Source organism: Strigops habroptila, assembly GCF_004027225.2.
Source record: "Strigops habroptila isolate Jane chromosome 13 unlocalized genomic scaffold, bStrHab1.2.pri S16, whole genome shotgun sequence".
Classification (NCBI taxonomy): Eukaryota; Metazoa; Chordata; class Aves; order Psittaciformes; family Psittacidae; genus Strigops; species Strigops habroptila.
The window spans coordinates 4,410,744-4,437,356 of NW_022651054.1; the positions used below are offsets into that span (position 1 = coordinate 4,410,744).

General features: G+C 42.4%; 3 protein-coding genes across 9 annotated transcripts in view; 1 reads left to right on the forward strand and 2 right to left on the reverse strand.

The window, feature by feature from the left end:
- VMP1 (vacuole membrane protein 1) overlaps nucleotides 1–8,957 on the reverse strand; it is a 69,354-nt gene extending 60,397 nt beyond the window's left edge. The window contains exons 1-4 of one of the 6 annotated variants that reach the window (XM_030472991.1): nucleotides 8,868–8,909; nucleotides 4,499–4,627; nucleotides 3,952–4,223; nucleotides 144–245 (exon numbers count right to left, since the gene is read on the reverse strand). In XM_030472991.1, the coding sequence (XP_030328851.1) occupies nucleotides 144–219 (76 nt within the window). In that variant the 5' untranslated portion in view covers nucleotides 220–245; nucleotides 3,952–4,223; nucleotides 4,499–4,627; nucleotides 8,868–8,909. Of the gene's footprint in view, nucleotides 1–143; nucleotides 246–3,951; nucleotides 4,224–4,498; nucleotides 4,628–7,759; nucleotides 8,076–8,867 lie in introns of those variants that run through there. The other 5 variants (XM_030472992.1, XM_030472988.2, XM_030472989.1 and 2 more) reach the window with 5 other exon arrangements.
- A 1-nt stretch (nucleotide 8,958) lies between these two features.
- Nucleotides 8,959–10,182, forward strand: PTRH2 (peptidyl-tRNA hydrolase 2). 2 transcript variants are annotated; one of them, XM_030472994.1, is made up of 2 exons: nucleotides 8,959–9,081; nucleotides 9,506–10,182. In XM_030472994.1, exon 2 carries the CDS (start codon nucleotides 9,525–9,527, stop codon nucleotides 10,035–10,037), a length of 513 nt encoding a protein of 170 aa, XP_030328854.1. In that variant the 5' UTR covers nucleotides 8,959–9,081; nucleotides 9,506–9,524; the 3' UTR covers nucleotides 10,038–10,182. The 2 variants fall into 2 exon arrangements, with proteins under 2 accessions (XP_030328854.1, XP_030328856.1); XM_030472996.1 differs by having other exon boundaries at nucleotides 9,045–9,081; nucleotides 9,446–10,182.
- A 1,267-nt stretch (nucleotides 10,183–11,449) lies between these two features.
- The window catches only part of CLTC (clathrin heavy chain), a 33,738-nt gene continuing 18,574 nt past the window's right edge, over nucleotides 11,450–26,613 (reverse strand). The window contains exons 15-32 of the mRNA XM_030472565.1: nucleotides 24,915–25,040; nucleotides 24,213–24,355; nucleotides 23,584–23,818; nucleotides 23,093–23,215; nucleotides 22,851–22,996; nucleotides 22,501–22,684; nucleotides 21,971–22,163; nucleotides 21,371–21,528; nucleotides 21,009–21,173; nucleotides 20,808–20,915; nucleotides 20,526–20,693; nucleotides 20,211–20,360; nucleotides 19,808–19,939; nucleotides 19,534–19,644; nucleotides 18,686–18,856; nucleotides 18,186–18,407; nucleotides 14,077–14,152; nucleotides 11,450–12,860 (exon numbers count right to left, since the gene is read on the reverse strand). Of these exons, the coding sequence (XP_030328425.1) occupies nucleotides 12,736–12,860; nucleotides 14,077–14,152; nucleotides 18,186–18,407; nucleotides 18,686–18,856; nucleotides 19,534–19,644; nucleotides 19,808–19,939; nucleotides 20,211–20,360; nucleotides 20,526–20,693; nucleotides 20,808–20,915; nucleotides 21,009–21,173; nucleotides 21,371–21,528; nucleotides 21,971–22,163; nucleotides 22,501–22,684; nucleotides 22,851–22,996; nucleotides 23,093–23,215; nucleotides 23,584–23,818; nucleotides 24,213–24,355; nucleotides 24,915–25,040 (2,736 nt within the window). The 3' untranslated portion in view covers nucleotides 11,450–12,735. The remainder of the gene's footprint in view (nucleotides 12,861–14,076; nucleotides 14,153–18,185; nucleotides 18,408–18,685; nucleotides 18,857–19,533; nucleotides 19,645–19,807; nucleotides 19,940–20,210; nucleotides 20,361–20,525; nucleotides 20,694–20,807; nucleotides 20,916–21,008; nucleotides 21,174–21,370; nucleotides 21,529–21,970; nucleotides 22,164–22,500; nucleotides 22,685–22,850; nucleotides 22,997–23,092; nucleotides 23,216–23,583; nucleotides 23,819–24,212; nucleotides 24,356–24,914; nucleotides 25,041–26,613) is intronic.

Genomic DNA, 26,613 nt, shown 5'->3' on the forward strand with positions numbered 1-26,613 from the left:
GTTGGTACCCAAGTCAACTTTACAGGGCTTACATGCAGAGGAACTATAGAGTAAGAACTCTGGAAGGCAAAAAGAGTGTAAAGAGAAAACTGAATGGAAATACACAGCATAAAGCTGAGAACATCAAGTCATTTTCCACCTACCTGTAAAGTTTCCATTGTGCTGTTCTTTGATCATTCCTCCACGTCTCTGGTCACAATCTGTTCCATTCTCTGCCATTTCATAGATCAGTCACGTATGGGGATCTAATAGCAGAAGAAAAGCAAAAAGCATAATGTCTCCAGTTCTGGTTATGAAGACTCCATTTACTCCATAGTCAAAGGATACAGGCAAACATCCAGCAGTTCTCCAAAGCCAAATCACAGTTATCCCACATAACACCACCACAGAAAGTGATTCAATTCCCACAATGACAGAGATTAAAACAGTTCCACCTACAGAAATCTAAAATTTTTCACTTAAATGACAAAACTCCCTCAATTTTAACAGCTGAACAAAAGCTTGTTAAACAACCCCTTCTACTACTGAGCTCACTGTTTGGGCTCCAGCAGCAGCAGAGCTTCACACAAACCTCAGTTCAATACTAACCGAGAGGCACTTAAGTTTTGATTCTCCTGTTAGAAACCATCTATACTGACACTAAGCTTCCAGGTAGGTAGTATGCAAACAGACCTCAAAAATCTCACAGCCTAAAAAATTGGCCCTCAATATGGTAACTAAGATACAGAACTGCATCTCATGTTTTGCACATTCTTTTATCTCTAAACCAGAAAAGGTAAACCCTTCAGTGGATGAGAGCTCTCTGATGGAAAGCTGTTTTGAAAAGCATACATTCTGTCTGCTAGTTTAGCCTATGGTTAGATCAACCTTAAAAAGCCCCAAAGAACAGCTGTGGTTTTCCTTATACAGGAGAGTAAATAGCACAGTAACTGGAAGTCAGCATAAACTGGAATGTTGCAAGGGCTTCTTTTTTTTTTTTCCTTAAAAACCAAACAAAACCTGAACAGCTGACAATTGTTATGCAATCAAACACAAAGAAAAGTAGCCAGTCAGACTCCTTGCTTTAAAAATCCTCTTTTGAATCTTAAAAGTGTTTCTGGAATTTTATTTTGGAAAAAGAGTCCCACAGAGCTAAAGCATCTTATTTGCATTGCATTTCTCCCTGTAAGCAAACATGATTTACAGTTTTTGACATGCTGCTTTTGTTGGAAAGAAAAGTAGTGTAGTATTAAAATGACATGTTATATAAAACTGTCTAGTGGAGGAAATTAAAGTTTTACAGAAAAAATACCTCCCCTTTGATTTATGTCAGGCTTAAGAACCATGCAGCAGCTCGGACTTGGTAAACAGGGGTGAGATCAACCCTTTGATTCAGACTGCAATAATGCTGTAAATTTTGTTTTAATAAAACGTTGAAATATTTCAGATACTGTATTTGTTTAATACTGCCAGGGTTACACAAGTCAGTTTTAGACAGATGTTCTTCTGAACAGGTACAAGCCTTGTGTATCACTTGTAAGACAGACAAAATTGCTAGCTCGAATGTGATTATTAAAGGGGTTTTACTTAAACCCAACAGGAGTCCTTCCTTCAATACCTTCCTGAAATGAAATGTGCAGCAATAGAAATCTGTCTACTTAAACAAGCTAGCAGAAACTAATTTCTCGCATGTTACCATTTTTAGTCATTGAAACTTAGGCCCCGAAATACTCAAACCACCAAGAAAATAGAACATCCTTGCAAAAGTTTGCTTCTGAAAAATGCTGAAAGGCTCCATGGTCAGCCAAGGACAACAGAGGACTGACCCACTGCAGCAGGAGGCTTTACAGCATCACTCTGCAGTCATTTGCAACCCAAGGTTTGCTCTTTCACCAGAGAAATGTGAACCTCCTTCTCTCCTCAGATCAGTTTTATAGCAGCCTGACACTCTGGAAGTCAGCAGAGTCACACCAGAACTGAGTGGCGGATAACCAGCCAGTTGCTACGGTGATACCAGGATCAAATGTTTAGCCATCTACCAATTTCATTAGGACAAGAAGTCCCTGTAAATGGTACACTGCTTCTGCACTTATGTGGGCTTATTTTTATGTATATAAAAATATGTATTTATAGACATAGAATATAAGCTATATACACACATCTGTATATCACATACATACATAAAACTCAAATTGCAGAGGGAAATATTTAACTTGGGCATCCACAATTAGAAAGCCTGATGTTCACAGAGAGCTGCTTAAGAAGCAAAAGCCATCAGAGCTGTTCTGCACACATCCACCCTTAAAATAAAAAAGTTCTGGTTTAGGGAACTTCAGTCACAGTCTGTTGGTTTAAACATAACAAATGTTAAGAAAACCCCCAAGAACTTAAGTGGAAGCCACATGTTCCTCATTTTGAAATCCATCTTCTTTCCTTGTGTAAATCCAGCCTTCAAAATTAAAGTCTCAACTGGTTTGGTCTCTGCTTTCATCTTAATTACATTTACAGAAAGTTAATTTACTATAATACAAACTGCTCTCCATGTTTGATGCTAAAATCTGGGCTGTGCACAACACTTCCTCTCCATGAACTGAATTCCACTGCAATCCATTAAACATCTTACTGGCACATAGAAATCATCAATCTCTAGGGATCTCAGGTGCACTGTTACATACATGTTACAGCTCTCACAAGCTCAACTAACAGCGCCAGTTTTATCCTGCCTGCTTGGAAAGGCACTAATCTGGGATTAGTTTTGCACAACTCCACCTCAAGTACACAAGTCAACACTGACAGCAAAGCAGATACATAATCCCTCTGCACACCTGCATATGGTGAACAGTTGTCAAGAAGGTCTTAAAGTTCAACCATTCTGCAGAAAAGCTCTAAAATCTTGTACTTAGATATAAAGATGACTACGAGATTTGACACGTATCACATGACAAGTCTAAATGGGCTGCAATTAAGAAACCAAACCCTTACTGGTTTCAGAGAAAACTCCTTTGTTTTTCAAAGTCTAATTATTTTTAAAGCATCTTAGTGTAGGGAACTGGAGGATGCACATCCAGAAAGCTCAGCTCTGGATCTGTTGTTCTGTTTGATGCCTATTTGAATCATTAGTCTTGCACTAATGTCTTCTGATAGACATTAACTGGAGTGGGAGTCTGACCCAAAATGGAGTTATCATTCATTAACTGAGTCCACATTCTCAAGTCGATACTAAATCCATGAGAGCTCACCACAGGAAATTAAATTCTATTTGCTAAACAGAACTTCACTGCTTACAAATGCTCGAAAATACAGAATCCATATCTAAAAATAAATATGCTTAATACGTGGAGTAGTATAATATAAATGTCTTATAAACATAAAACCAAACTATTTAAAAGAGCGAAAAAAAACCCCAAACAACAACTTAGAGCAGTTTTTGCATGAGGGTTGCTTAGATCATTTGTTAGAGCTGTGCTCGCACAAGAACTTCTTTGTAGGGCTGAACAAATAGCCCACAATGCACTATTCAGCTTTAGCACAAACCATAACATTAAGTATAAAACGACAATTATCACTAGTCAAAAATGTAAGTTGGTCAACAAAAAAGGCTTATGGTAACTGTGACTGGCACTTCACAGCATAAATGAGACAAAGCAAAGCAAGCTATTAGAGCATGAGAACATAACAAAATTAGGCATCGCAATCCCTACACTCTGTAATCAGAGTAAAGGACAAAAGTCTCCTCTTGCTGAAGCTCTGGGGAGGCTGCTGTAGCACCCAAATGTTGGGTGCACTTATGTAAAAATTCAGGACAAGGCAGTTGGGTGCTTGTGCTCTCAGTTGGAGGAGCCAAACGTGGACTCACGTTCTATACTAAGAATTTTTTTCAGGACTCCTTTCCAATGTGCTGAAACAACAAGGAAGCTGTTAAACTATTTTAATGATCTCAATGTTTTTCCAGGCATTGTTTGAATCGCTTACCACTTCTTACTTAGAGACCCTGAGACTCTGACTCTCATCTCCATCAAAGTTACTTGTCACACAGCTGCTAGAACCAGGTTTATAGCTCAGATCGTTTTGCTGATGTTTTCTCCCAGCCACCTTGGCAACACACCATTTTGTCATTTCTTGCATTTTAAGCCAAATGCTCCAATCCTGCTGGTATCCTGCTGCTTCTTTCTCCCCAACTTTTCTGATAACCATTCCTTCTTCCTTATCTACATCACTGTTCTTCATAGAATCAATTCTATGTTCTTCAATTACAATAAAGAGAACAAAAGATTAAAAAACAGACTTTCATAGGTGGATAAGTAACTGCACTAAACTAGATAGCGATACGCATCTGTAATACGGTTTTGTTTCACTCATCAAATGCTCTGCTTAGAGAACAATTTACAAAGGGAATAAGTTAACAGTTTCTTGGCAAAGTAACACTTTGGAGAGCACTTTCCTTCACAAGTCAAAGACTGCCTGGCACAGGAACACATTTAGGTAAAGGATGAGATCAGTCTTGTGAAACATTACATACCCTTTCAGCTCCGTACAACTATGTCACTCTTCACTACTCCTTCTGTATTTGAAGCCAGTAGAACAAACAACTATGTCCTCAGCTCTGTAGACATTCAAGACCAAAGCGACTGGTCCTCCAAACCTGTCCCTACAGAGCAAGATAATACTGTTCATCATGTGATACAAAACTGGCACAGTCCCTAACTTGGAGGTTAATAACTTTCCTAAAAATGACAGGAAATAAAAAAATGTAACTGCTTGGTTTTTTCTAGTCCTTTGACACTCATGGGAAGCATTCAATTAAAATAAATTAGGACACATCGGAAAGACATTCCAAATCTCCATAGAGTTCACTATAATGGGTGACTTTAATATCAGTGCATTTATTCCCATACTAAAATTATTTTTCTAACTAAAATAGTTTAATCCCTCAAAGGAAAAGTAATTCAGTTAAAGACGGCAAGTTCCCATTTTGTGGGTTATGCCTCTGTACACCAGACCTATTTTCCAATTCTTAGCCAAATACCAGTTAAAAAAAGTCATCTTACAATTTAGAGTTAAAATTTCCAGTTTTCAAAAAAGACTTTGGGAGATGTTTTAGGAAAGAATGATTTTAATATTGTTACAACACAAGTTTCAGGGATGCCACGCATTTTCTTTTGAGGTTACTAAGAGTTCTGTCCCTGCTGTTTAAGGCCACTTGTTATTAAGCTGTTCTCTTTGATGGATTTTCTCAGGTGAATCATGATTATTGATGGTTGCCTGTGTACATGCAGCAGTAGAATCGGTTGCTATAATAATACAGTAGAGTCATCACATAATATATAAATGAAAAGGCATAGAAGATGGTAGGAAAGATAAAATTCATATTGTTCGGGTCTTTGCAGTGATCTCTTGCTGAAACTTTAAAAATAGAAAAAATTAAATAAATAAAAGGAAATTGAAATAACTGCGAATGTGAATATTATCAGTGTAGCATCCAATGCTATAACCAGCTCACAGATCAGTCCTGTGCTCTTTACACTGGCAGGAAGCAGCAAGCCTGGGGTGCAGATCACAGCTGACAGAAAAAGCCTGTTCCGCTGCTGCTCAACTAGCTGCTGAGAAAACCACTCCAAGGTTAGCAGCAAGGGTGAAATACATTGCTGAGAGGGTGACCTGTGACCACCGCAGGACACCTCCTCAGAATCACTGCTGTGCTGCCATGCTAACTTCACTTTCCCAAGTGCCCAGCTCCACCATATCCACATTTTGAATGAGACAGCATTATAGTACACTGTACTTCATGTCCTCTCTCAAACAGGGAGTCAGGGACAAGTACTACCACGGCACTGATCAGTGCCATGATAAGGTACCTCTTGGGGAGGGCATGTCGTGTACGCCCAAGCAGCCCTGTCACCAAAACAGATGACTTGAAAAGTCTGATATGAGCAGAGAGAAAGGTTTTGGAGAGAGAAACCACACAGCACTGGAAAAAAAGACCGTAACTTTATATTCAGGTGACTGAACAGACAAGTATCTTTCACATCCTTAGTTCCAGAGGGCTATACACAAATCCATGCTCATACTATCTGCCAAGACATTTGTCTCACAGCCCTCAGACCACATTCTACATTCAGGTGGTAGTCAAACACACTGCCGTCAGCCCCCCTACGCTTCCAAGAGGCACAGAGGAAAGAAAGGTCACAATTCTTGTGACAAGATAACACACCCTGCACAAAAAAGCCTTGCTAAAATTTAGCTAGGAAAGAATGAAGAGTTAGAAACATAAAGGTATAAACCCAGCCTTAAGCATCATCACCTGGCTCCTCCAGCAGCTTGTGCAGAGTATACATTTGGTAAGAACTTTGCCTTGTATACCATCCTGTAAGTGCTGGGAGACAGTTTCCCCACAAAAGGATGCTTGAACCTGCCCAGCCGTTCTATCCAGAGTGCTGCTTCTGAAAGAGGAAGTACAGCACAGATGAAAGGGAATGAATAGAAGTAACTGCCAAACCCCACAGAAAACTGTAGCTGAAACATGCTCCTGAGACAACGACTTGCGCTGTTCATAGATGTTACCAGTCTCTAACTGGAACCAATTCAGGTTACGCTATGGCTGCCTTGGCCATTCAAATGTGAATACACATTCAAATTCAACACACACATGCTGAGGCTAATTCTGAGCCTTGCAGGAGAGAAGACAATTCTTTTAACAAGTTTGAAATAGAATGAACAAGTGCCTGCCTCAAAACAACGTATTCCTGTTTCCTGGATCCACCTGCACCGCAAAACCAGCAAGATCCTGCCCCATGACTACAGCTGCAACCTGCCATAGGAATAAAAAAAGCTCAGTGTTGCAACAGCTTCAAGCCTGTGCCCTTTGTTCTTATGGAATAGCAAAGTCCATCCAGCTCACACTTCTCCACAAGTACCAGAAGTTAAAATCCTGCTCTGCAGGTAGCAGTATCTTTCCCATCACCATTATACCAGAAAAACTGGCCTACTCTTACTATACATCAGGAGTAATAGTTTTTTGTTTTAAAACCAAGGCTTGTTAAGAACTAAGAGAAGATCTCAAAATACGCACTATTTACACAGAACATTCTAAGGAGAGCTATTCACATGATGCAGTCAGAAACACTTCTGACATTCAAAAGATATTTAAAGACAACCACAGGAAAAAGGTTTTAAGGTAGGAACAGTACAGACATTCTAGCTTGCTTCCAGTATACTCACTTTCCTCATTACTACTACACACTTAAAAGTTACTAAGTCTACTCCTATCCTTTCCCACAGAAACTACAAGTACCATTGATTTCAGCTGTTAAGTAGGACAAGAAGCTTACCTCAAATTAAGTGTAAGTAGTGCTCACCTCCCATTCACTGACTGGAAACCTGTTTTTTCAAACTCTTGTCTGAAAACAGGGGATGAAGCCACCACTACAACTGTCACTTATGACCAATAAGAAATAAAGAAAAGTCCGCGCATGCTGCAGAAATAATGGATTGAAAGAAAGGGGACAGACATAATGAAGGCCATTTTGATAGGCAAACTAATGCATTAAGAAGAGCTTGCATATGCTGTCATAAGGCAAGATGGTACAAAACCCCCAGTCAACCTATCTGGCAGGAACCAGGGTGAAACAACCTTAGAAGAGCATAAGTCCTAACAGTAAAACAGCACCAAAAGCCACTGCTCAAACAGAACACATATGCTTCAAGGCATAAATGAGTAGTATCCCTCCACCTCAGAGTGGTCAACCCATATTAGTAACATTAACTAAACCAGGATACCCACCTGTTGGCAAGCACATGCCAGAGAACACAAGGACAACAGAGAACCCTGAAGAAGTGTTGTATGTGCAGGTCAAAGCAGATAACCTGGATTCACAGCGCTTTGTAGATACAGAGCCACCATTAAACAAACTTGTTAGCCCTTCCCTCAGGTCACCTAAATGACTTGCCAAACATCTAAGGGTCAAAACTAGAACAAAATGAGAATATTACTGCTTTATTATCTTCTGCAATCACCAGATGACATTGGCCAGAGAATTAAGAACCAGACAAACACATCTAAGTGCTTAACTTCGGTCAACAGGAATGAGACATCTAGAGTCTTCATGGATTTGGGCCTAACTGCCTAAATCCATACAAGCCACCAGCAGTCTATAGGAACACGATGCAGAGGATGCAGCCAGCGGCTCAACCAGAGAAACAACACGTTTCTACTGGAGAAGCACACAAAGACCATCAGTGTCTGACTCTCCGCAGCTACAAGGATGAATTTCTCACTGTGTCATCAGGCACCGTCCCCTGGGCCCCGGCAGGGCGATTCTACCAAGCAGTCGCCGGGATTTTGTCCAGCGTGAGGTGAAGCGTCCCGAGCACAGCAGGTCTCCGGTGGGACGGGGGATGAATTAGCAGCAGCGGAGCTACCGCCCTGAACGGCGGCGACGAGCTTCCTCCCGCACTTCAGGGGCTTGAGGCGGCTTCCCCCCCGCCCCAGCGCTCGGTCAGCGGCCGCCTCCCGGTTGCTGCACCCGCGGCTCCCGCCAGCTCTCCTGCCTGGGCCTCTCCCTTCACTCCTCCGCTCCCCAGCACCGCCCCGCGGGGTCGCGGTGCCCCGGGATGCCGCCGCCGCCGCCCCCCGAAAGCCGCCCCGTGACCGGGACTCCCGCCCCGCGGCCGCCGCCGCCGCCACAGCCCGGCCCGGCGCGCGCTGTCACCGCGGCGACAGAAAGGAGAGAGCGCGACCCTGCGCCGGGGCGGCCGTGAGAGAAGCGGCCCCGCGGCCGGAGCTGGATGGGCGGGATGAGGGAAGCCCCACGGGTGCTGCCGAGGGGACGGCGGCGCGGCCCTCCCCCCGTCCCTGCCCGCCGCGGCAGCCCCGGCCCCGCCGCACTCACCACGCTCCGCGCCGGCTGCTCCCGTTGCGCCTGGGCCAACACGGAAGTGTGGGCGAGGACAAGCCCGCCCCTTCCCGCCTAACCCCCCGCTCGTCACTTCTGGCGCGTCTCACACCCTGCGCCTCCCTCCCGCGGCCAGCCCCGGTCCCGAGCGTCTTTGGTGGCGTCATCTGCGGGCGACGGCGGAGCGGCGGCGGCCTGGTGCGCGCGGCAGGTGAGGGGGTCGGGCCCGTGCCGGTGCGGGCGGGCGGCGGGGCCGGGCTGGGTGCGGCTGCGCTCCCCCCGCGCCGGGCGGCAGCCCTCAAGCGAACGCGGGGTATTGGCTTAACCGGTCACCGCTCCGCCGCGCGTCAGCGTTTTTAGGTGTAACTTGCATTGGCGGGTTTGTTTCTTAGTTCTGCTTCCCGAGCTGCAGCCGTCACCGGTGCGTGGTTCGTGCACCGTCACGGCGGTGGGCTTGGCGTTAGAGCTGTCGCTGGGAGTGGCCGTGGCCACGTACCCGGGGAGGCATCTCCGAACATCCCTCCCCAACGCGCGTTTTGTTTTCTAACAAGCACCGTTTGTCTCCACGTAACCAGGTGCACACTCACCCGCTGACCAACCCTCGAGTGAATTCTGCTCTCCCCCTCTTTTCACAGCCAGCCTCTGAATCCCATCATGGATACTCTCTCTCAGCCCGGGTTCCTCAGTGTCATTGCGGGGGTTGCCTGCGGTGTGTGCCTGGGATGGGGCATTCGAGGGAGATTCCTCCGGCAGCCCTTGGTGGGGGCGAGTGCGCCCGCCAGCAGCCTGGGGAGCGAAGCCATGGGCGAGGCCGGGGAGTTCAAGATGGTGCTGATCGTCCGTAACGATCTGAAGATGGGAAAGGGTAAAGTAGCAGCACAGTGTTCCCATGCTGCTGTTTCTGCCTACAAGCAAGCTCAAAGAAGAAACCCCGAGCTCCTGAAACAGTGGGAATACTGTGGACAACCAAAAGTGGTCCTCAAAGCTCCAGATGAGGAGACACTGATCCAACTGCTAGCTGATGCGAAACACCTCGGGCTGACTGTGAGCTTAATCCAAGATGCAGGTCGTACTCAGATAGCTCCAGGCTCCCAGACAGTCCTTGGGATTGGACCGGGACCAGCTGATGTGGTAGATAAAGTTTCTGGTCACCTAAAACTCTTCTAAACTGGGGACCAAAGAAATCTGAATGCATGGGTGGGTGGTGGTACTGAAGGGATAAAATCTAGGTTTATGGATTTCCCCCTTCCCCGTGTTCTCTCACTATAAATAAAATAACCAGGTTTTGTAAGAGATTCACATTTGCAAACCACAAGTTTCTCTAGCTTTTCTTTTCCTCATTCTAAAGTGGGTAAGAAGATGCTGGGCTCAGTGGGGTTGAAGGAAGTAAAGCCGGCAGCGTTTTTGCTACCCATAAGAAGGAACTCAGTATATTGAAGATTTGTGCAATTGAAGATTTTATGCTGGTTTAGTGGCTGAAGAGCAGCATTAGTGAAATTGAAATGAATTTGTCCCACATGCTAAAAATGTCAGGTTCCTCTTCTCTACCTTAACAGGAGGGATTTTTCATGAGAAATTCTTCAATTCAGAAAAGATGAGCTGCTGTAGCAGTTAAAATTGACCCATACGACTGGGGGTAGCTGTAGCCAATTTCCTGTGCAGTTACTCATAGAGTAAGTGATGCAATAGCTTGTAACCAAGTCAAACTGGCTTTGCAACCCAGGCCTTAACAGCCTGTAATCAGGCCTGGGGAGCAGCTGTCAGCCATGCTCCTTTCTGGGTATGTCCATGCAGCTGCTGCATTTGCAGTAATCTGTAAACAGTTCAGCCAAGTTCTAGGCTGAATAAGCTCATATAAACAGCTTGTCCTGCAGGGACTAAATTAAATCATGGTTTAGCTGGGATTAACAGGTTCTCCCAGGTTTAAGGAAGCACTCCATCCCATATGGTGTTGGGCAGAATTCAGAGCACTGATCATGGCTCTGCAAATCCCACTCTGCAGCTCCACTGCAGCTTTAACATGGTAAAAGGCAGGTTCCCTGCACTTGTAATTAGGTGGACTTCGAGTCAGTTTTTCAACAAAGCTGTTCTGTGAGAATTCTGCACTTCAACAGCCTTTCAGCCATGTCTTGCAGTGGAGTACCTGTGAAATAGGTTGTAAAAGAAAATATGAGGATTTGCCTCCATCAAGTTTACAGACCCAGAGTTGAAATGCAAGCATAAGCAAGTGTAACAAACAGAACGGATGGGTTTTTATACTGCACCTCTTATTTAGACATAATACTTCTCAGAGACTGAGACTACTGACCGTAGATTTCTGCTCCAGACTGAACAAAAGCCTACAGGCAGTTAGAGCCTGTGGCAGGTGAATTAATCAAACCCACCATTACACATGGCACTGCTGCTGCACTGACAGAACCCTAGAACCTCACTGCAGGTTGCACAGGAGCAAGCAGGAAGGGGATGCTGCTACAGAGCTGGAACCTGATGCTGAGGATGGCTCCTGGTTAAGAGACAGAAGTGCCTACAGCTACCACAAATAGGGCTCATTACACTCAAATATGACAGTATTCATAGAAAACCATTTAAGTCAATTTTATTTGAAGCTAAATATGTTTAAGGCAACTTACATACCTAGAACATGATCTCAATTTAACTGACACACCCTACTACAGTCCTAACCTATCACCTGGTCAAATATGCTGTAGTTGGCCACAATGCAGCCAACTATTGAAAAGTGCTGTTTTCTTCTCTCTGGCATAATCTTTCTATAGAAAAAGCATTACATATGTTCTTGTATCACCCCCTCAGTGCAAGACACCACTACCGGTCTCCATTGCTGCTCTTCTAATGGCCCCTCATACCTTTGAATGTATGCACTTGCATGTCCAGTACTAGCACTGTAATACTTGGCTCGAGTTTGAAGGTCCTTTTTGAAGACAGTAAAGTGAAGCTACCACTATGCAGCATGTCCACAGTCCAGTAATTTATTTTTAAACTGAGTAATTTCAAATTGCACAAACAAAACTGAACAGCAATATGCTTGAATTCTCTCTTCTGTACACTCAAAACAGTGATCTAAAACACCACAATATCCAACATACACAAACCTCAGGGCAGGGTTAGTAAATACACAGATTGGAATCATGGTGCTCTGTTCCTGAATGGAATGTCCCACAAAAGCACAGGATACAGCACAACATAAGGTCATCTGTTACATATGGAGTGAGCAAAAAGACACTAGCATTTTCTATATGCATAACTGGAAAAACCTGCATAGGTTAAGGAAAAAAAAAAAAAACCAACCAACTTTTACTCATTTTAAGTCAGGCAGGGTTGTCTGTACGCATTTTAAATTCTTTTAGAGCTATGCAATCCAACCAAGGTAGGATATGCTGATTAGTGTTGTCTCTTGTCAGCGGTCTCGCAAGGTGAAATACAATCTTCGCTTTAGCTTTCTCTGAATATACAGTGAGACTTAAATGCATTTAGAATAGACAGTACATACTGTAAGCTGCTCACATACAATGAACTTAAGATTCAATATTAGAGTGTAACACTAGAGTGCAAATCAGAATCTTCACAATAGACTTAATGGTAATAAGCAGTCCTGCAAAAGCCCACTTGAACAAAGTCGTTTAAACTATTCCCCTTTTAAAGTCTAAATGACATGGAATGTGAAAAAAGATTTAACATAAGTGATTCAAATAGTTTGCGCTAGAAAAAACAGTCCTTCATGAAATAAAGGTTACAAGAACACGAGGCAGAACTCTTGCTTTTCCCTGTTATGAGTTAAAGCGGGGAGGGACGGTGGAAGTTTCAGTAAGAAAATACACTAGAGCTCCAAACTGACTTGTGCTGCATCTCACATGCTGTACCCAAAGCCAGGCTGCGGTTGCCCATATGGAGGTGCAGTGTAGCCATAGCCAAAAGGTGCTTGTGGAGGAACTGCGACACTGGGTCCTGCTGTCAACATTAGCTGTGGCTGACCTGGAAGACAGAATGGATTCATCTTTATTCCTCGGCACCAAGAGATCAGCCAGCAGAATGCCTGCAGCCTCCTTGTGGACATCTGTATGTTTAACAGTAAAGTCCCTACCGACCTGGTTTGGGGTCCTCAAAAGCCAGAATGGGCATTTCCTCACAAAACCTCAGGATGACAGATTCTGTGGCTAGAAATACTATACTATAAAGTACCTGGACACAGACTCTTGAAGTCTGGGGCAAGTAGTTTAAGTTCTTAGACATCTGATGATGAAAGAGAAGGGAACAGCTTCCTGGTCCTTAAGCAGCGAGTTCACCCAGTCCCAGAGTCAGTCTGGCTCTTAAACAGCATTTCCTGCTCCAATTGCATTAGTAACTCTGCCTTGCTGAAGGCCAGAGCCCTATGCTACAGTGAGCCTGATGCAAAGGCTTGACCCCTGCAGTGCTAAAGAGACACCTTTCAGAATATTCTCATAAGCCACATTCACTACTTTGATAAGTAGCTGATAGTCAGACACTTACAACAATTTAGTAAGACAGCCCAATAGTTTGCAGTTATTATAGGGTGGCCAGGACACAGTTCCAGACTAGTTCAACCTTACGGTAGCCAGTAGCCATTCAAACATTTTAAGAATATTAAGTGTGCACACAGCCAACTGTTGCAAGATTTTCTGCTTTAAAAGACAGTGTAGATTGGATTACTTGTCACATTAGTACTCAGAACTAGGTCTTGTAACATCACACCCTGTGGCTTTTTGGCTAATATTCCACACTTCTTGTACTGCTTCATGGTGTGGAGACTAGAGCTGTCAGCTATACAGCAAAGGCTCCTTTATCACTGGATAGAATTCATATTCTTAGTAGATTTACTGCGATAACCTCAATACAAATGAAATACCCAAGATAGACAAAGCGAGTTGAGCAAGATTCAAATAACACACTTGCTAGAAGTCTGGAATTATACAGCTCCCAAACTCCTTTCATTTAGGAAGCATTTCTTTAATAAGGTGGGACAATCTTAAATCCTGCAGTCCATATGCTGCTGCTAAGATTGGATTAGAGTGGTACTTTATCCAGTATTTTGGAATACATTTCTTTAACATTTGATTTCACACAAAGAACATTACCACTTCCAAGGATATCCTTGGGAAAAACCATAACTAGAAAAGTAGTGTTTTTAAAGCAAAGCACACTACTGACAACACATGAGCTAAAGCATTACCATAAACAATAGGTTGTGTTTCTGTAGCTTGCTCCTCTTCCTTTCTCAAAGACTCTGATGCATCCAGTTTATCCACCTGGAAGGGAGACCAACAATTAAAAAAACTCCTCTAAGAAGAGGTACTTATTCATGGCAGAGAAGTGGAAAAGCCTTAGTGGTATGTTAACACCCATCAAGAAAAGGAGACCATTTATAAGTTAAGATCAATTCAAGTAGCAATGTTGGTACTGGTGCAGTCAAGATTGTCCGTTTCCTGAAAAACCCCTAATTGAGGGATTTGTGGAACTTCTTTGAAAGCTCACTCCAGGCTGAAGCTTTATAGGAAAGGACTAGAGCTACTGCAACATCAGTAAGCTCATCAGTCAGTGTGGCTCCAACTACTTCAAACCAACAGCCTTTGGACACAGGTTTTAGCACAATGTCAGTTGGAGACCTTTGGTGTTGGAACAATCTCTAACATAACGCCCAGACCTGGAGAAGTTTCCCTGAATATAACATTGAGGCAAAGTAATCCAAAGTTGGTATTTGCATACAGCAGACTGCAATAGCATCCGACATGTCACTTGAGCCTCAAGTTTTCACTTTCCAAACCCATTCACTCATGCAATTTAAGTTCAAATGCAGAGAATGCATGTGTATAAGACTTGCTTTTTTCCCCCCACTCTAAAACTGTGTGGCAGTCAGCCTAAACCCACAAATACTCAACTTGTTTGAGCTTAATTCACAGTAACAAGACTAGCCAGCTTCCCTCTGCTGCACAGCAAGTGCAATTGTGCTGTTAGCCCACCCCTACAAAAAGGCAAGAGAAGAAACTTATTCTTGTGAAATACTGCTTGTTACTAGAACAAATCCAAGGAAACTCAGCATTACTGCAGTCTAAGGCAGGCCCTGAAACTAAAACCACAAAAATCAAGAATTGGTATTTGACCTGAGAGATAAGATTTAGAATTAAGTCAGAGACAATCATGCCAATTACTTTTTAAGACAGTAAGACAACTCACAAACCAGATTAATCTCTCAATTCATTAGTGTCCTTAAGAAAGGAGTTTGAAGACAGGTTTCCTGCACTTACACAGGATCAGCATTACTTATTCAGCTACACTAGCATTCATGAGTTGAACAGTTTTCAGCTTAACTGCTACATCAGCAAATACTTGCAGGCAGCTCTAATGGCTTTCTTCAGGTTGGTTGTGAGTTACAACATGTGTTCCAAAAACCTGTTAATCTGTAACCTCAATTAGAGGCATACATCCAGGAAGTGGCGTAAGTCCTGAGCTTTATGAGTTCATTCATTGACTAGGCTTTCACAAGCCTTTTTGTTGCCTCACACCAGTATCTGGCTTGCTGCTCTCAAAGTGCACAGGAGTGTTTGCCAGTGCTTCAAGACTCATTTCCAGGCACCATGCTGAGAACTGTGCTGTTTTTAAGTCAAATAGCAACACACTGAACACAGAAGCACAAGTTTAGAGATGCAAATCCAAGGAAAATGTGCAGAGTTTGCTACTAAGCAGAGGCCTTTGGCTTACACACACTTGGAAAGTCTCCAGCCCAGGACATTTAATGCAGTTTTGATGCCTCCCCTCAGAGCTAAACAAATATTGACAATAACAAGTGCAAGTTTGAAACCAGCCTGCAGGATGGTTCTTACACCACTTGCTTGAGCATCACCAGGTTCAGTACCCTACACACTTGTAGCAAGATTGTTTTAAAGGCTTTTCCACAGGGACTGCAATAAGCTGCAGAGGAAAAGTAACATGCATTCAATGTTATTGTGTTGTGTGCATGAAAAAGAGGCAAAAGTACTGAAGCAAGAGTGAGGTCTGAAGATGACTGCCATACAGGCTCCCCCCAAAAAACCACACGCAGCCCACAGCAATGCCTTGTAGCTTAAGGAATAGTGGGATGTAATTGCAATGACTGCTACACATGCGTAGTCTATGCAAACACTGCAGTTCAATTACCTTTTTTCACACACACGCTTTCTTACTGCCTCACTTACTAGCTGTCCAAGGACCTTAACGCTATGCATTTTAGTCAGGTTAGCCTTGAGTTCCAGTGGTGTAATTACAGACATCTTGACACCAAGAAGCAGTCTGCATTTAGTCCATCTTCAAGCTATTTGTCAGTTTGTTCGCCCTTTACTCAACCACATTAATGGAAAACTCACGCTAGGGCTGACCTCTGGTCTAAGGAGAATCAGAGTGGTACTTGTACAGAAACAGATGGACAGAAACTTACGAGATTTGCCCTTTGGAAGGGCAAAATTGCACAGCAAAAGGCAAGCCTCAAGAGCAATAAGCTTTTTGTTTTGTTTCCTTTTTTTTAAATGAGGTAGCAAGAGAAGTTTAGTGAAGCTGAGGGGCTTGGAAAGCAGTCTTCTTTGCACAACTACAAGAAATTTACTACAGGGAACAGAACCACAGACTTTGTCTAACAGCTGAAGTTTTAAGTTGCTATGTGAACTAGAGCACCATGTGGATTAGACTAGCACCAGAAAAACTGGACACCTGAGTAAGGAAGAGTCTCTTCTGAAGCAGCTAGTATCTATGCTGCTTACTGTCAGCACGCATTAGTAATGGTCAGAGATCAGAAACTGGATCACAGTCCTTAAACTAGCAAATGCCGTACTGATTTATGGTTCAGAGACAGTGGTCCAAGACTTAATAACTTCATATTGTAGGAGGTTCTTCGAGTCAGATTGGTTGTCCAATAACAGCACTTATGTATCCCTTTGATACCAAGTTGACTGTGATCCAGTTAATCACCTGCACACCCTTCCTGAGGATCTATTTGCTTATCAGTAGCAAGTGAATCTACTTTTGTCCTACAGCACTAGCTACTTGTTGAGTTAAACAATTTGCATATGCTTTAGTGATATTGTTTGGGGAAAAAGCAGTAGCAGCAGTGTAGTAAACATAGGAAAGAAAAAAACTCATGCAGAATCCTTAGACTTAGTCCTCCAGACTTAAAGATGGAAAACAAGAATCAACTTTCACCTTTTCCTTTATTGCATCAACCTGCAAAGGAATTCAGAAGGTGCAGCTTAGAAAAATCAAATTCCATATTTAGCATATAAAAGGTAGAAACAAAAGCGTCAGGGAAGAAATTATTAAAGTACAGGTGAGTAAAAACAAAGATACACCAGAAGTATCTGCTTTAGAAAGGCATCTCTGCTTGTTGCTAGATCTTCTTGCATTGATTTCATTAGCTACACTACGGTTATATCCTAATCCTTTGAAGATTAATATTTCATGATCCGCTAAGAACCCTACCCCAAGACTACTACTCTCAAGGGAAGCCTAATATTAGCTTGGTACATCAGGCATATCTGACAAGCAATGTTACTGCTTAGACAGCTCCCCACGTCTCCCAAAATGCAACATTTAAGGATAGCGGATTGGCTATAGGATTACAGAGTAGTCCTGCCTTCAGCAGTAACAGCCAGGCAAATCTTCCAGACAGGCATTCTAGTCTTCATTGACTCAAGCCTGAGTTAAGCTTTTACTTATTACAGAAAGAGTCCTAATTATTAAGGAATTTACACCATTTCACTGGAATTATACTCCAAAAGCTTCAGCTGGGCAAATCTTGCTAGTGATACTTGGTATTTAAATCTGGTTCAAGTCTATCAGAGCATTACCAAGTACTTTCCTCATCCTAAGTTGCTTCAAACAAAAGCTGAGTCATAATTAGTGCCATTAAGCATCAGAGCCACATTTTAGAGTTAAATGCACAGCAGACCAAGTTACTTCAAGATCTAGCTATAAAGCTTTTTTTAGTATACGGTCTAGAATTTAGTTAGAGCTAGGGTTCCTGACTGACACAGCATATGAAAAGCCTAAATCCTGGAGCTACTTTAAGACACTGCCCATGGTCAGGCAAATACTACTGATGTAGGTTCTGTAATTGGTAGATAGGGTGGAGCCTGCAAGTGTTTCAGTCTCCTAGAGGGCGAAGTCTCTCCCCAGATGGACTGAAAAATAAGGGTGGACATGGACAGACAGACATTTGACAAAGCCCAAATCAATGTTAGTAGCAAGCAGACAGTCTCAAGGCATACACCACAGTGACTAACAAGCTTTCAGCATTGGAGAAGCACCTACTCTTACCTTGGTCAAGTATTCCTTCATGACCTGAATGAAGTATGGCATGGCAAAGTCCATGATGTTGTGCCTCCATGCTGTTTCCAAGACAACATCTGGCCTTAGGAGATCATAGCAAGTGAAGAGACAAGCACCAAAGCATTCTCTCTTGTTCTCTTGCAAGAACCACTGCAACAACTCTTCTGCCAATTCAGTATCTTTGGATTCTGAAGCATACTGCATTGCATCCTACAACACGAGACAGCCTGTTTAGCCTTGAGTGCCATAGTACGATCACCAATACTGATGTGGTATTTAACTAAGCTGCAATCTATCACTGACATTAGCAGAGAGAAGGTATTCTACCACTTGTTTCCAAGAAACATGCCCATCTACTGCCCCTCTAAAGTAAGATTTGCCAGATTAGAAGCCACCTAGTGGCATCCAAGAAGATGCAGCTTTACTAGGAAGTCACAGGTCTCCAAACAAGCCAAGTATTCTAAACCAGACCTCTGTAGTGGTCTTACCTTATACAGTCTGTCTTTCTTACAGAGCTCTACACTCTGTTTCCAGCGATTGTTTCCTTTGAAGAGATAAGCAGCAATCCTTCGAAACTCTATTAGCTCATGTTTCTCCAAACGTTGAGCAAGAGAAATGTTGTCAAAGTTGTCATAAGCATCTATAGAAGTCCTAAGAGCCTAAGTAGAAAAAGAGGTTATTCACACCCCAAATGCACAACTGCATCCACAAAAATGCAAGCATTTTCCATACAACTTAGTTCTGTATTCCTGATTCCAGGAGGATGAAGTATTCTAGCCAGACCTGAAGAGGTTTCTGGGAAGCCAGTGTTTGACACACATGTAGTTTAGGATGTTCCAGTTCATGTTTTTCAGTAGTGATTGCTGAGGTTAAGAACCTCTGAATACCAGACAGCTGTTCTCTGAAAACAGTAGAACAACTAGACATTATAACTGTTTGCCCTTTCTGTGAGTTTTCCTTAGCACCCACTGTTTGCCTTAAATAAGAACTCATCTATCACACTCAGAGCAGCCAGTCTATCCCTAGAGCCCGAAAAGCTCTCAGAAAGCCACTAACAGTTCTCCACTTAATCCCTGGCTAGTCACCACTAGTTCAGTTTGAAGTGTCAAAGAACATTTACTTAAGGAATTCAAGTTCAGCAAGCAGGTAAAATCTACTGAAAATGAGGGAGAAACCTGTGCTTCCAGACATTACAGACAGAACATTAGGTTAATACTGACACAGAAACCAGCTTGAGTAGAACTCTGCAGTTCAGGAATAACTGCTTCTGTTATGCAGCATACACAACATGCAAGACGGTACCTGTTCCAGGTACCTGTTTCAAGATGAGACTTACCTGGTAGTCTTCTTCAATAATGAAAAGGTTGTTCAGGGACTCATTCACTGATTTGTTGTTGTGATTTTGAACAGAGCGCAGGTAAGGTTTAACCAGTGGTAGCTGTTTAACCTTCAAAGAACCAGGTAGATAAATTTAAGATTAACTTTTTGTAGAGGTCTCCCAGCAGCTTCCCTGAGAGACAATGAAGTAGCCAAGTATTTTAAAGTGCCACTAGAGCTAAATACTTTTCCAACCGTAACTTTTTATTTGATCTGAACAGTAGGAAAATTACCTTTGTGAAGAAGGTGACAGCACGAGTGTGGTCAAGTCGAGGAGATAACACCATCAGCAGATCATTGAGCAACAGAGGTTTAAATTCCAAATAGAATTGAACTGCCTTGTAATACAGCTCCACATTGGCCACCTAGAGATGGTTAAGGATGCACATTCAGAGCAGAAGCATGATTGTAGAGAAATTCAAATGAAAGACAAACAATCTTAGATATTCCAGCACAACTGAGCCACCCATCCAAGACTCATTCTTGTCTCTAGAAATCTCTTTAGTTACGGTAGTTTACTTGCTTTGAAATTACGTGGTACTATCAAGAACTTCAAAATTTAAACAGGCTACTAGTAAAGGAAAAGGAATTGAAGCACACATAGTGAAAGGAGCTAAAGTTCTTGCTAAGTAATACCTTTGTGATGATATCTTTGAACTGGCCTTCTTTCCAAGCATCTGTTGGGTGATTCATCATTGTGATTATGGCATTATCATATTCTTCATACTTATCATACAAGAACACCAGTTCAGCCCAAAGGTGGGCTTGCTCTGCAGCTCTCAGAACCTAAGCAAAAGGCATATCAGAAGTTCCAGTTAACATATATTGCCATTAGCATCCATCAGTGCTCAGGCTTTAGCACTGTTAATAATCCCAAGAGCAGCTATTGCAAAAGCTAAGGTACAGGAAATCCCAACAGATGCACTTTAATTTAAGGCCTCGGACTTTCACCTTGGGGATGTTGACTCTGGACCAGAACAACTCCAAGTGCTCCCTCATCTTCTGTGGCTTGAACTTAGAGTAGAGAATTGCTAGCTCTGTAAACATCCCCATGTGTGCCCGCTCAAGTCCAAGTGCTGCTTCCAACATAGTTATCAGCTCTTCAAAGTAGCCACGATCCTAAGACAGAGATGTTTCATGTCAGGAACCAACCTTACTACATTTCCAGTTTTTGACAGAGTTGTCATGAAAGAATTTAGACTTTGACTGTACTTCAGGAGTCAGCCTAGTTACCTGATAATAGTTGATAAGCTCTTCCAACTCATCTGCATGCACTACAATATGGAGTCCACACAACTGGGCCAGGCGGAACTCTTTTCCGTCAACACAAGCGAAGCAGACCTGGAATTGACAATTGCATTATTGCTTATCATCGAAGCATCTGGAGAGGCTGCAGCTCCGAAGTCCCTTAAGTTATTCAATCAGTAAGTTTACCTCTTTCCATGTGCGAGTGCTGTTTGCTTTCCGAGCACCATCCACAGCTGCCTGGTATTCACCTAGGTGAACCAAAGTGGAGGCTAAACGGCCAAAGTTGGACACATTGTTATACAACAGCTTAGCTGCTTCATACATCTTTTCATCATAACAGCGATCGCCAACCTACAGGAGAATATAACCAGGTTATTCTTGCAGCTTTTCAGTCACAGGCTTACACAAAACGTGTACTGTTCAAGCCGTTACCAAAATGGAAATGCCTTTAAAACCCAGGAGAGATAGAAGTCCCAACACCCCTCTGGTTAGCAAGGCCTACGGAGCCTGCTGCTGTGATTCAGCAAAACAGACTCGGTCTCACTCACTTGCTGGATATGTGCATTGTTGGGTCCATTGATAAACTCCTCTAGCTCTGCTAGACGGTTTGTTTTAGCAAGAGCAAAGATTAATTCTGTTTCCACATATGACTCCCGGGCCTTCTTGCGTGCCATCTGGAGATACTTCACCAGTTCTTCCCAGTTTCCTATGAAAGAGAGTTTAGAACACTTACTTTCCTGCCATTGAGAATACATGTACTGAAGCTATACTACCAGTTCAACCTAGTCTAAATATTTCAACAGCTATTCCCCAACAATCAAGACTAGCCTTGATACTGCACATACTACATTAGATTAATAAAGTCATCTTACAACAGGTCTAACTAAAATCCTGGTATTTAACTTCATGCAAAGACCTACTTAGCAGCACCTGCTCTGCTGGAAGTCTCCAGCTAGTAAAGAAGTTACTAGTAAACTCCAGCTAGTAAAATGCTATCTTTCCCTATTCTCACTTAGGACAGTTTTTGAAGAACCAGATTCCTCTACTTGCATCAAGACACAGGTTTAGTAGAACTGCAGTTTGAGCAGGCCATGCAAAAGAGCTGAGCAACACCAAAAGCAAGGCTTTTAAATAAGATGTAATCATACCACTGGCATTGGCAGCTTGAACAACTTCCATGTACGAGGAAGGATCATCTGCTTTAATATAGGAATCAATTGCTTCCTTTACCATCCCCTTCTGAAGCTGTGCTTTAGCCAGCTGACTCCATACAGCAGGCTCATTGCAGCGCTCAGCAAATTCATATGCACGATCCAGGTTGCCAATGTGCTCTATTAATACCTAAAGAAAGGGTTACCATCATCAGCCACTATCTACAAAAGTCAGTTTTTACAAGACACTGAGCTGTGTTTTAAGTTAGTTCTTCAATGGATCCACAGCTACTTTTAAAATAAGGCCTACTCCATACAACACACACAGCATGAGTGATGGTAGGCTTTAAGGTTTCACTTACTAGAGGGTTTAATACAAAATGTTTGTTTTACTTCATAAGACACTGAACAGCTTCAGTCACTTTGCTAATTGGTGTTAAGTACTGAAGTCACAGGTTAACAGCAAAGTCCTTGTGTGAGGATGCACATGTCACAAGGACATACTACAGACTGACATTTTTCAATACCTGCACAGCTGATGTGTTGACATCAAACTTCCTGAAGATAGCAAATGCCTCCTCAAAAAGCTCATTACTAATAGCTATATTGGCTATGTCTGGAGCATCATAGTTATCCAGGCGATTGATGTATTCCATGACACGGGTGCGATCAGCCTTAATAGCTGTAAGAATGAGAAGGTTCTGCAGATTCCTAAACAGGGAAAGAAAAATATTAGTACATGTTAATTAACGAACAGAAATTCACCTTCCCCTCTGGAGAAGGTATTAATTTCTTTGCTGTTCCACACTACAGCAATTTAACACCTGTACCAGGTATAATTTCAAGTTCCTCAAGACTTAATTTTGACTTTACTCACCTGTGCTCACTGAACACAGAGTTATCAAGAACTATTTTCTCCAGCAGTTCAATAAGCTCATTTGGAAGATCTGCAGTCATGAAGGCCTTCACAGTAACAGAGACTTCCTCAGGGTCCTGTGTCTCTGACAGTGCAGTCTGTACAACCTGTAGACAGAGTCAAGGCATTGACACATCAGTTAAGTCATATGCTAGCAAGTCGGGTTGGGACAGCAAAGGCTTTTACTGGTTTGTCAGTCATACCTGGTCAATTAGTGGTCTTCTGTAAGGGTTGCTTTCCAGGAGTACACTGGCCCACAGCTCAGGGTCCTTACGACGAACTAAGTAGCGGGAAAGACTTTTGAAGAGGGAGTTCTCATTGCACACCTAGCAAATGGCAAAGTTTATTCAGAGTGCAGTCACAGCTATTGAGCCTACGATTGATGAGCTAACTGTATTACAACGTTAAAAAAGCCAGCCTGAGATGCACACTAGAAATCTCTGGCTTTGATACTTCAATTAGCCTCCCATCCTAGGATGTCCAGGGGAGTCTCCCAATTCTTATTAAGTTGCAGAGGGAGATTAAGTAGCTACCTATTCTACGAGAAATGACCAGTTCCTAGCTTAAAACTTTTTAGGAAATAAATGCTTTTGACAGTCTGAGGAATCCACATCCAATTCAGAGCAATCCACATCTATCCCATGATACTCAGGTTAGAACATAACCCATGAGACAGCTGCCTTGGCATACATACATTGATAAGTTCCAAATCGCACTGTCCACGCTCATAAGCCACACAGGCCAGGTGAGGGTCCCTCTTTTCACAGTACTTGCCAACAACACGACTATCATAATAAGGATTCTCACGCAGGAATCTTTCTGGGTTGTTGTTGCTATCAATGTATATTTTGGCCAGTGCATTGTGAGTTGCAGGCTCCTCACAACCCTCATGAATTCTTGCTTCCAGCCAGGGCAGAAGCAGTTTCAGCCTAGAAGGAAGTAGGTTTCACATTAGAGAGATTGAGTGAATAAGCAAGTATCCACTTGCACAGTATCTTCACTATAGACATCAGCTTCAGTACAGGATAGAGTTGGTCAGTCACAGTACTTCATTTTGACTTGAATTCTGTTTCATTATTACATGGTGTAACTTTCTAACACAATTAAGAACATGCCAAAAACTCTTATCAGCTGGAAGCTGCTTAAGGGACATCTTCACATCAGGCAAGAAGTAAAGCAGACTTTTGCTACTTGCTCAACCAACATCAGTTTCTTGTTCTGTCAGTATCAGCTGTAACTGGGTAATGATGGCATGCATGGACAGATAAGCAGTATTACTGTTACCAGTCTGGCAGCGTTAAGAGACTTGTGAAAGTTTAATACCTGTTTCTTTTTTCAACCTCTGCAACAAGCTCATCAGTCGAAAATTGACCTCTCACTACAAGGATAAGGTTCTTTATCACATCTTCAGAGCAATCCACATCAAGTAGTCCCCCAATAACAACAGGCAGACGACTTGGATTCACCTAAACAGGATTATTTAAAGTCAATGTATTGTCATGCAGCACAGGGAGTCAATACTTATCCCTAGAAGTACATATGAAGACTGCTTGTTAAGATTCTCATCTTCCTGCCTTTCCTCCCAGCTTCCTGAGGCTTTGGACAAGCTTGAAAGTCAATTCTTCAGTCAACAGGGGTTCAATACCACAGTTCAGTGGCTCACTAACGCTCAGTCCCCACAGGGAGAGCTCCTGAGCAAGCCAATTTGTCCGTGCAAGAAGTATAAAGGAGAACTTTCGTGCCCCCTAAAATGCTGGAAGTTAAAATTACCCTAAGAACTCCAAAGTTATTCTACCAAGCTTCCTCCATCAAGAGGCATATTAGCTAGGGCTACTGCTCAGCTTGGCTGAGGAATAAGAGACCTGACTCACATGACAGCTACCTTCCCAGAGGCTACTAATAGGTACTTAAATGACAGTCTCAAGTAAGAGTTTGCAGAACTTAGAAGCACAATACCCATAGTTCCATATAAATCTAGAAAGATTGATCAGTTTGACTCATTAAAGCCAAAGAATTGTAACTTACCTTCTGTACATATATCTCAATATATTTTTGGAGATTATTTCTATACAAATACAGCACCAAGTCATGGACAAAGTCAAAGCGATCACATACAATGATGAGTGGCAACTGGTCAGTGAGTTTAGCTTCCTATAAAGAGAAGAGCTTTAGTAATTTGGTTTTGTTCTTGGGCTTAAGCAGACAAATACAGTCACTTAAACTGTTAAAGCAGCTGAATTTGGAAAGCCAAAATTCAACAGTCAACCAAATAATGACAACTTATTGTTCAACTAATTGTTTGCAATATGTAGCAAGTAGGAGTACTCACACCCACTTCAGGGCCTACAGCAAGCAGCTTTCTGAAGTTTAACCCTGCTCTTTTGCATGGCAGAGTCTACAAAGTTTTATAACACATACAACTATTACAAGCCTAAGCTATAGACAGCATTTTTAGTTGCCAGTGATGTTTGGTGTGCAGGATTAGCACTCTGGGATTTCAAAAGGAATTTAACCAAAACTAGTTTAAGTTGTGGTTCCTAATGTAAAAACTATATGGCACTTGAAGTTAATTCTGTATATATCTTGTGATACCTTCTAACTATGGATTTAGATAACGGTCAGACTCCAGCTAGTAGCAGTAGTACTTAAATTGCTAATCAGATTAGGCATCTAAAAGCATTCCAACTTTCAGCAAAAGATTACAACGATTACAGTACAGAAGCTTAGTCTATGTGGCAGACAGTATTCCGGATGCATTATTTCAGATCGCTTATTCGAACATGCACATCCCAGAATATAATCCTACATATAAGTTACACTTAAGGACTTTACACAGGAAGGCCTGTACTGGGAGATTTACCTGGTACATGTCCTGCACATTCCAGACATGGAACAGCACAAAAAACAATAGCTTTCATCAGGAATTTGACAGCTTGATAACATATCTTAGGTGGCTCAATCAATTGACATACCTTACACCTCAGTGACACCAGGTTATTTTTATAAAATTCTCATTTGAAGAGTTTTGCCATCTTCAGATATGATCAGCAAAATCTAAGACTACGCTATGTAACCAACGAACATGAAGGCAGGAAATGTTCCCAGATAAAAGTTTTTCCCTCCCACATTGTTTCTCAGTTATTTCTAGCAGTGTTGGATTTGTTAATAAGCTCAGCACTAGCAGCAAGCTACAGAATCTCAACTTTGAGCACACAATCTTTTTTCCATTCTTCAGAAGTGTTTCAACAATGCTCCAAATCCTAGCAAGTCAGTTATGTACTTACACTGACTGGCACATCCTAGCAGAGCTAGAGCGTGGTTCACCTGGCTGAAATTTCAGCAAGTATGTACAGTGATATAGATCAACCCTGAACTCTGAAAGCATTTATAGAATTAATTTACGCAATTCATTTGTTGTTTCTGTAGCTGCTCAGCTGAAGCTGATTACACTGTAAATAAACATTAAGTTATGAACTCATTTGGCATGTTCTCAACCTCCAAGTAACCCATTTCCTACTTTATAGCAGACATCTGTAACAAGTTCTAGATGAGCTGGTGCTATTATTACAGGTTAGGAGTTCAAGCCAGGTTAACCCTATTAAGAACAGCAAAGACCTGATCTGACAAATTCTCCATTTTTTAGATATTGTTCCAGGTTCAGGCTTTATTAAGAGGTACTGCTAACATGGTAGATACCTCTGGTTTAGAAGGACAGATGGATCCT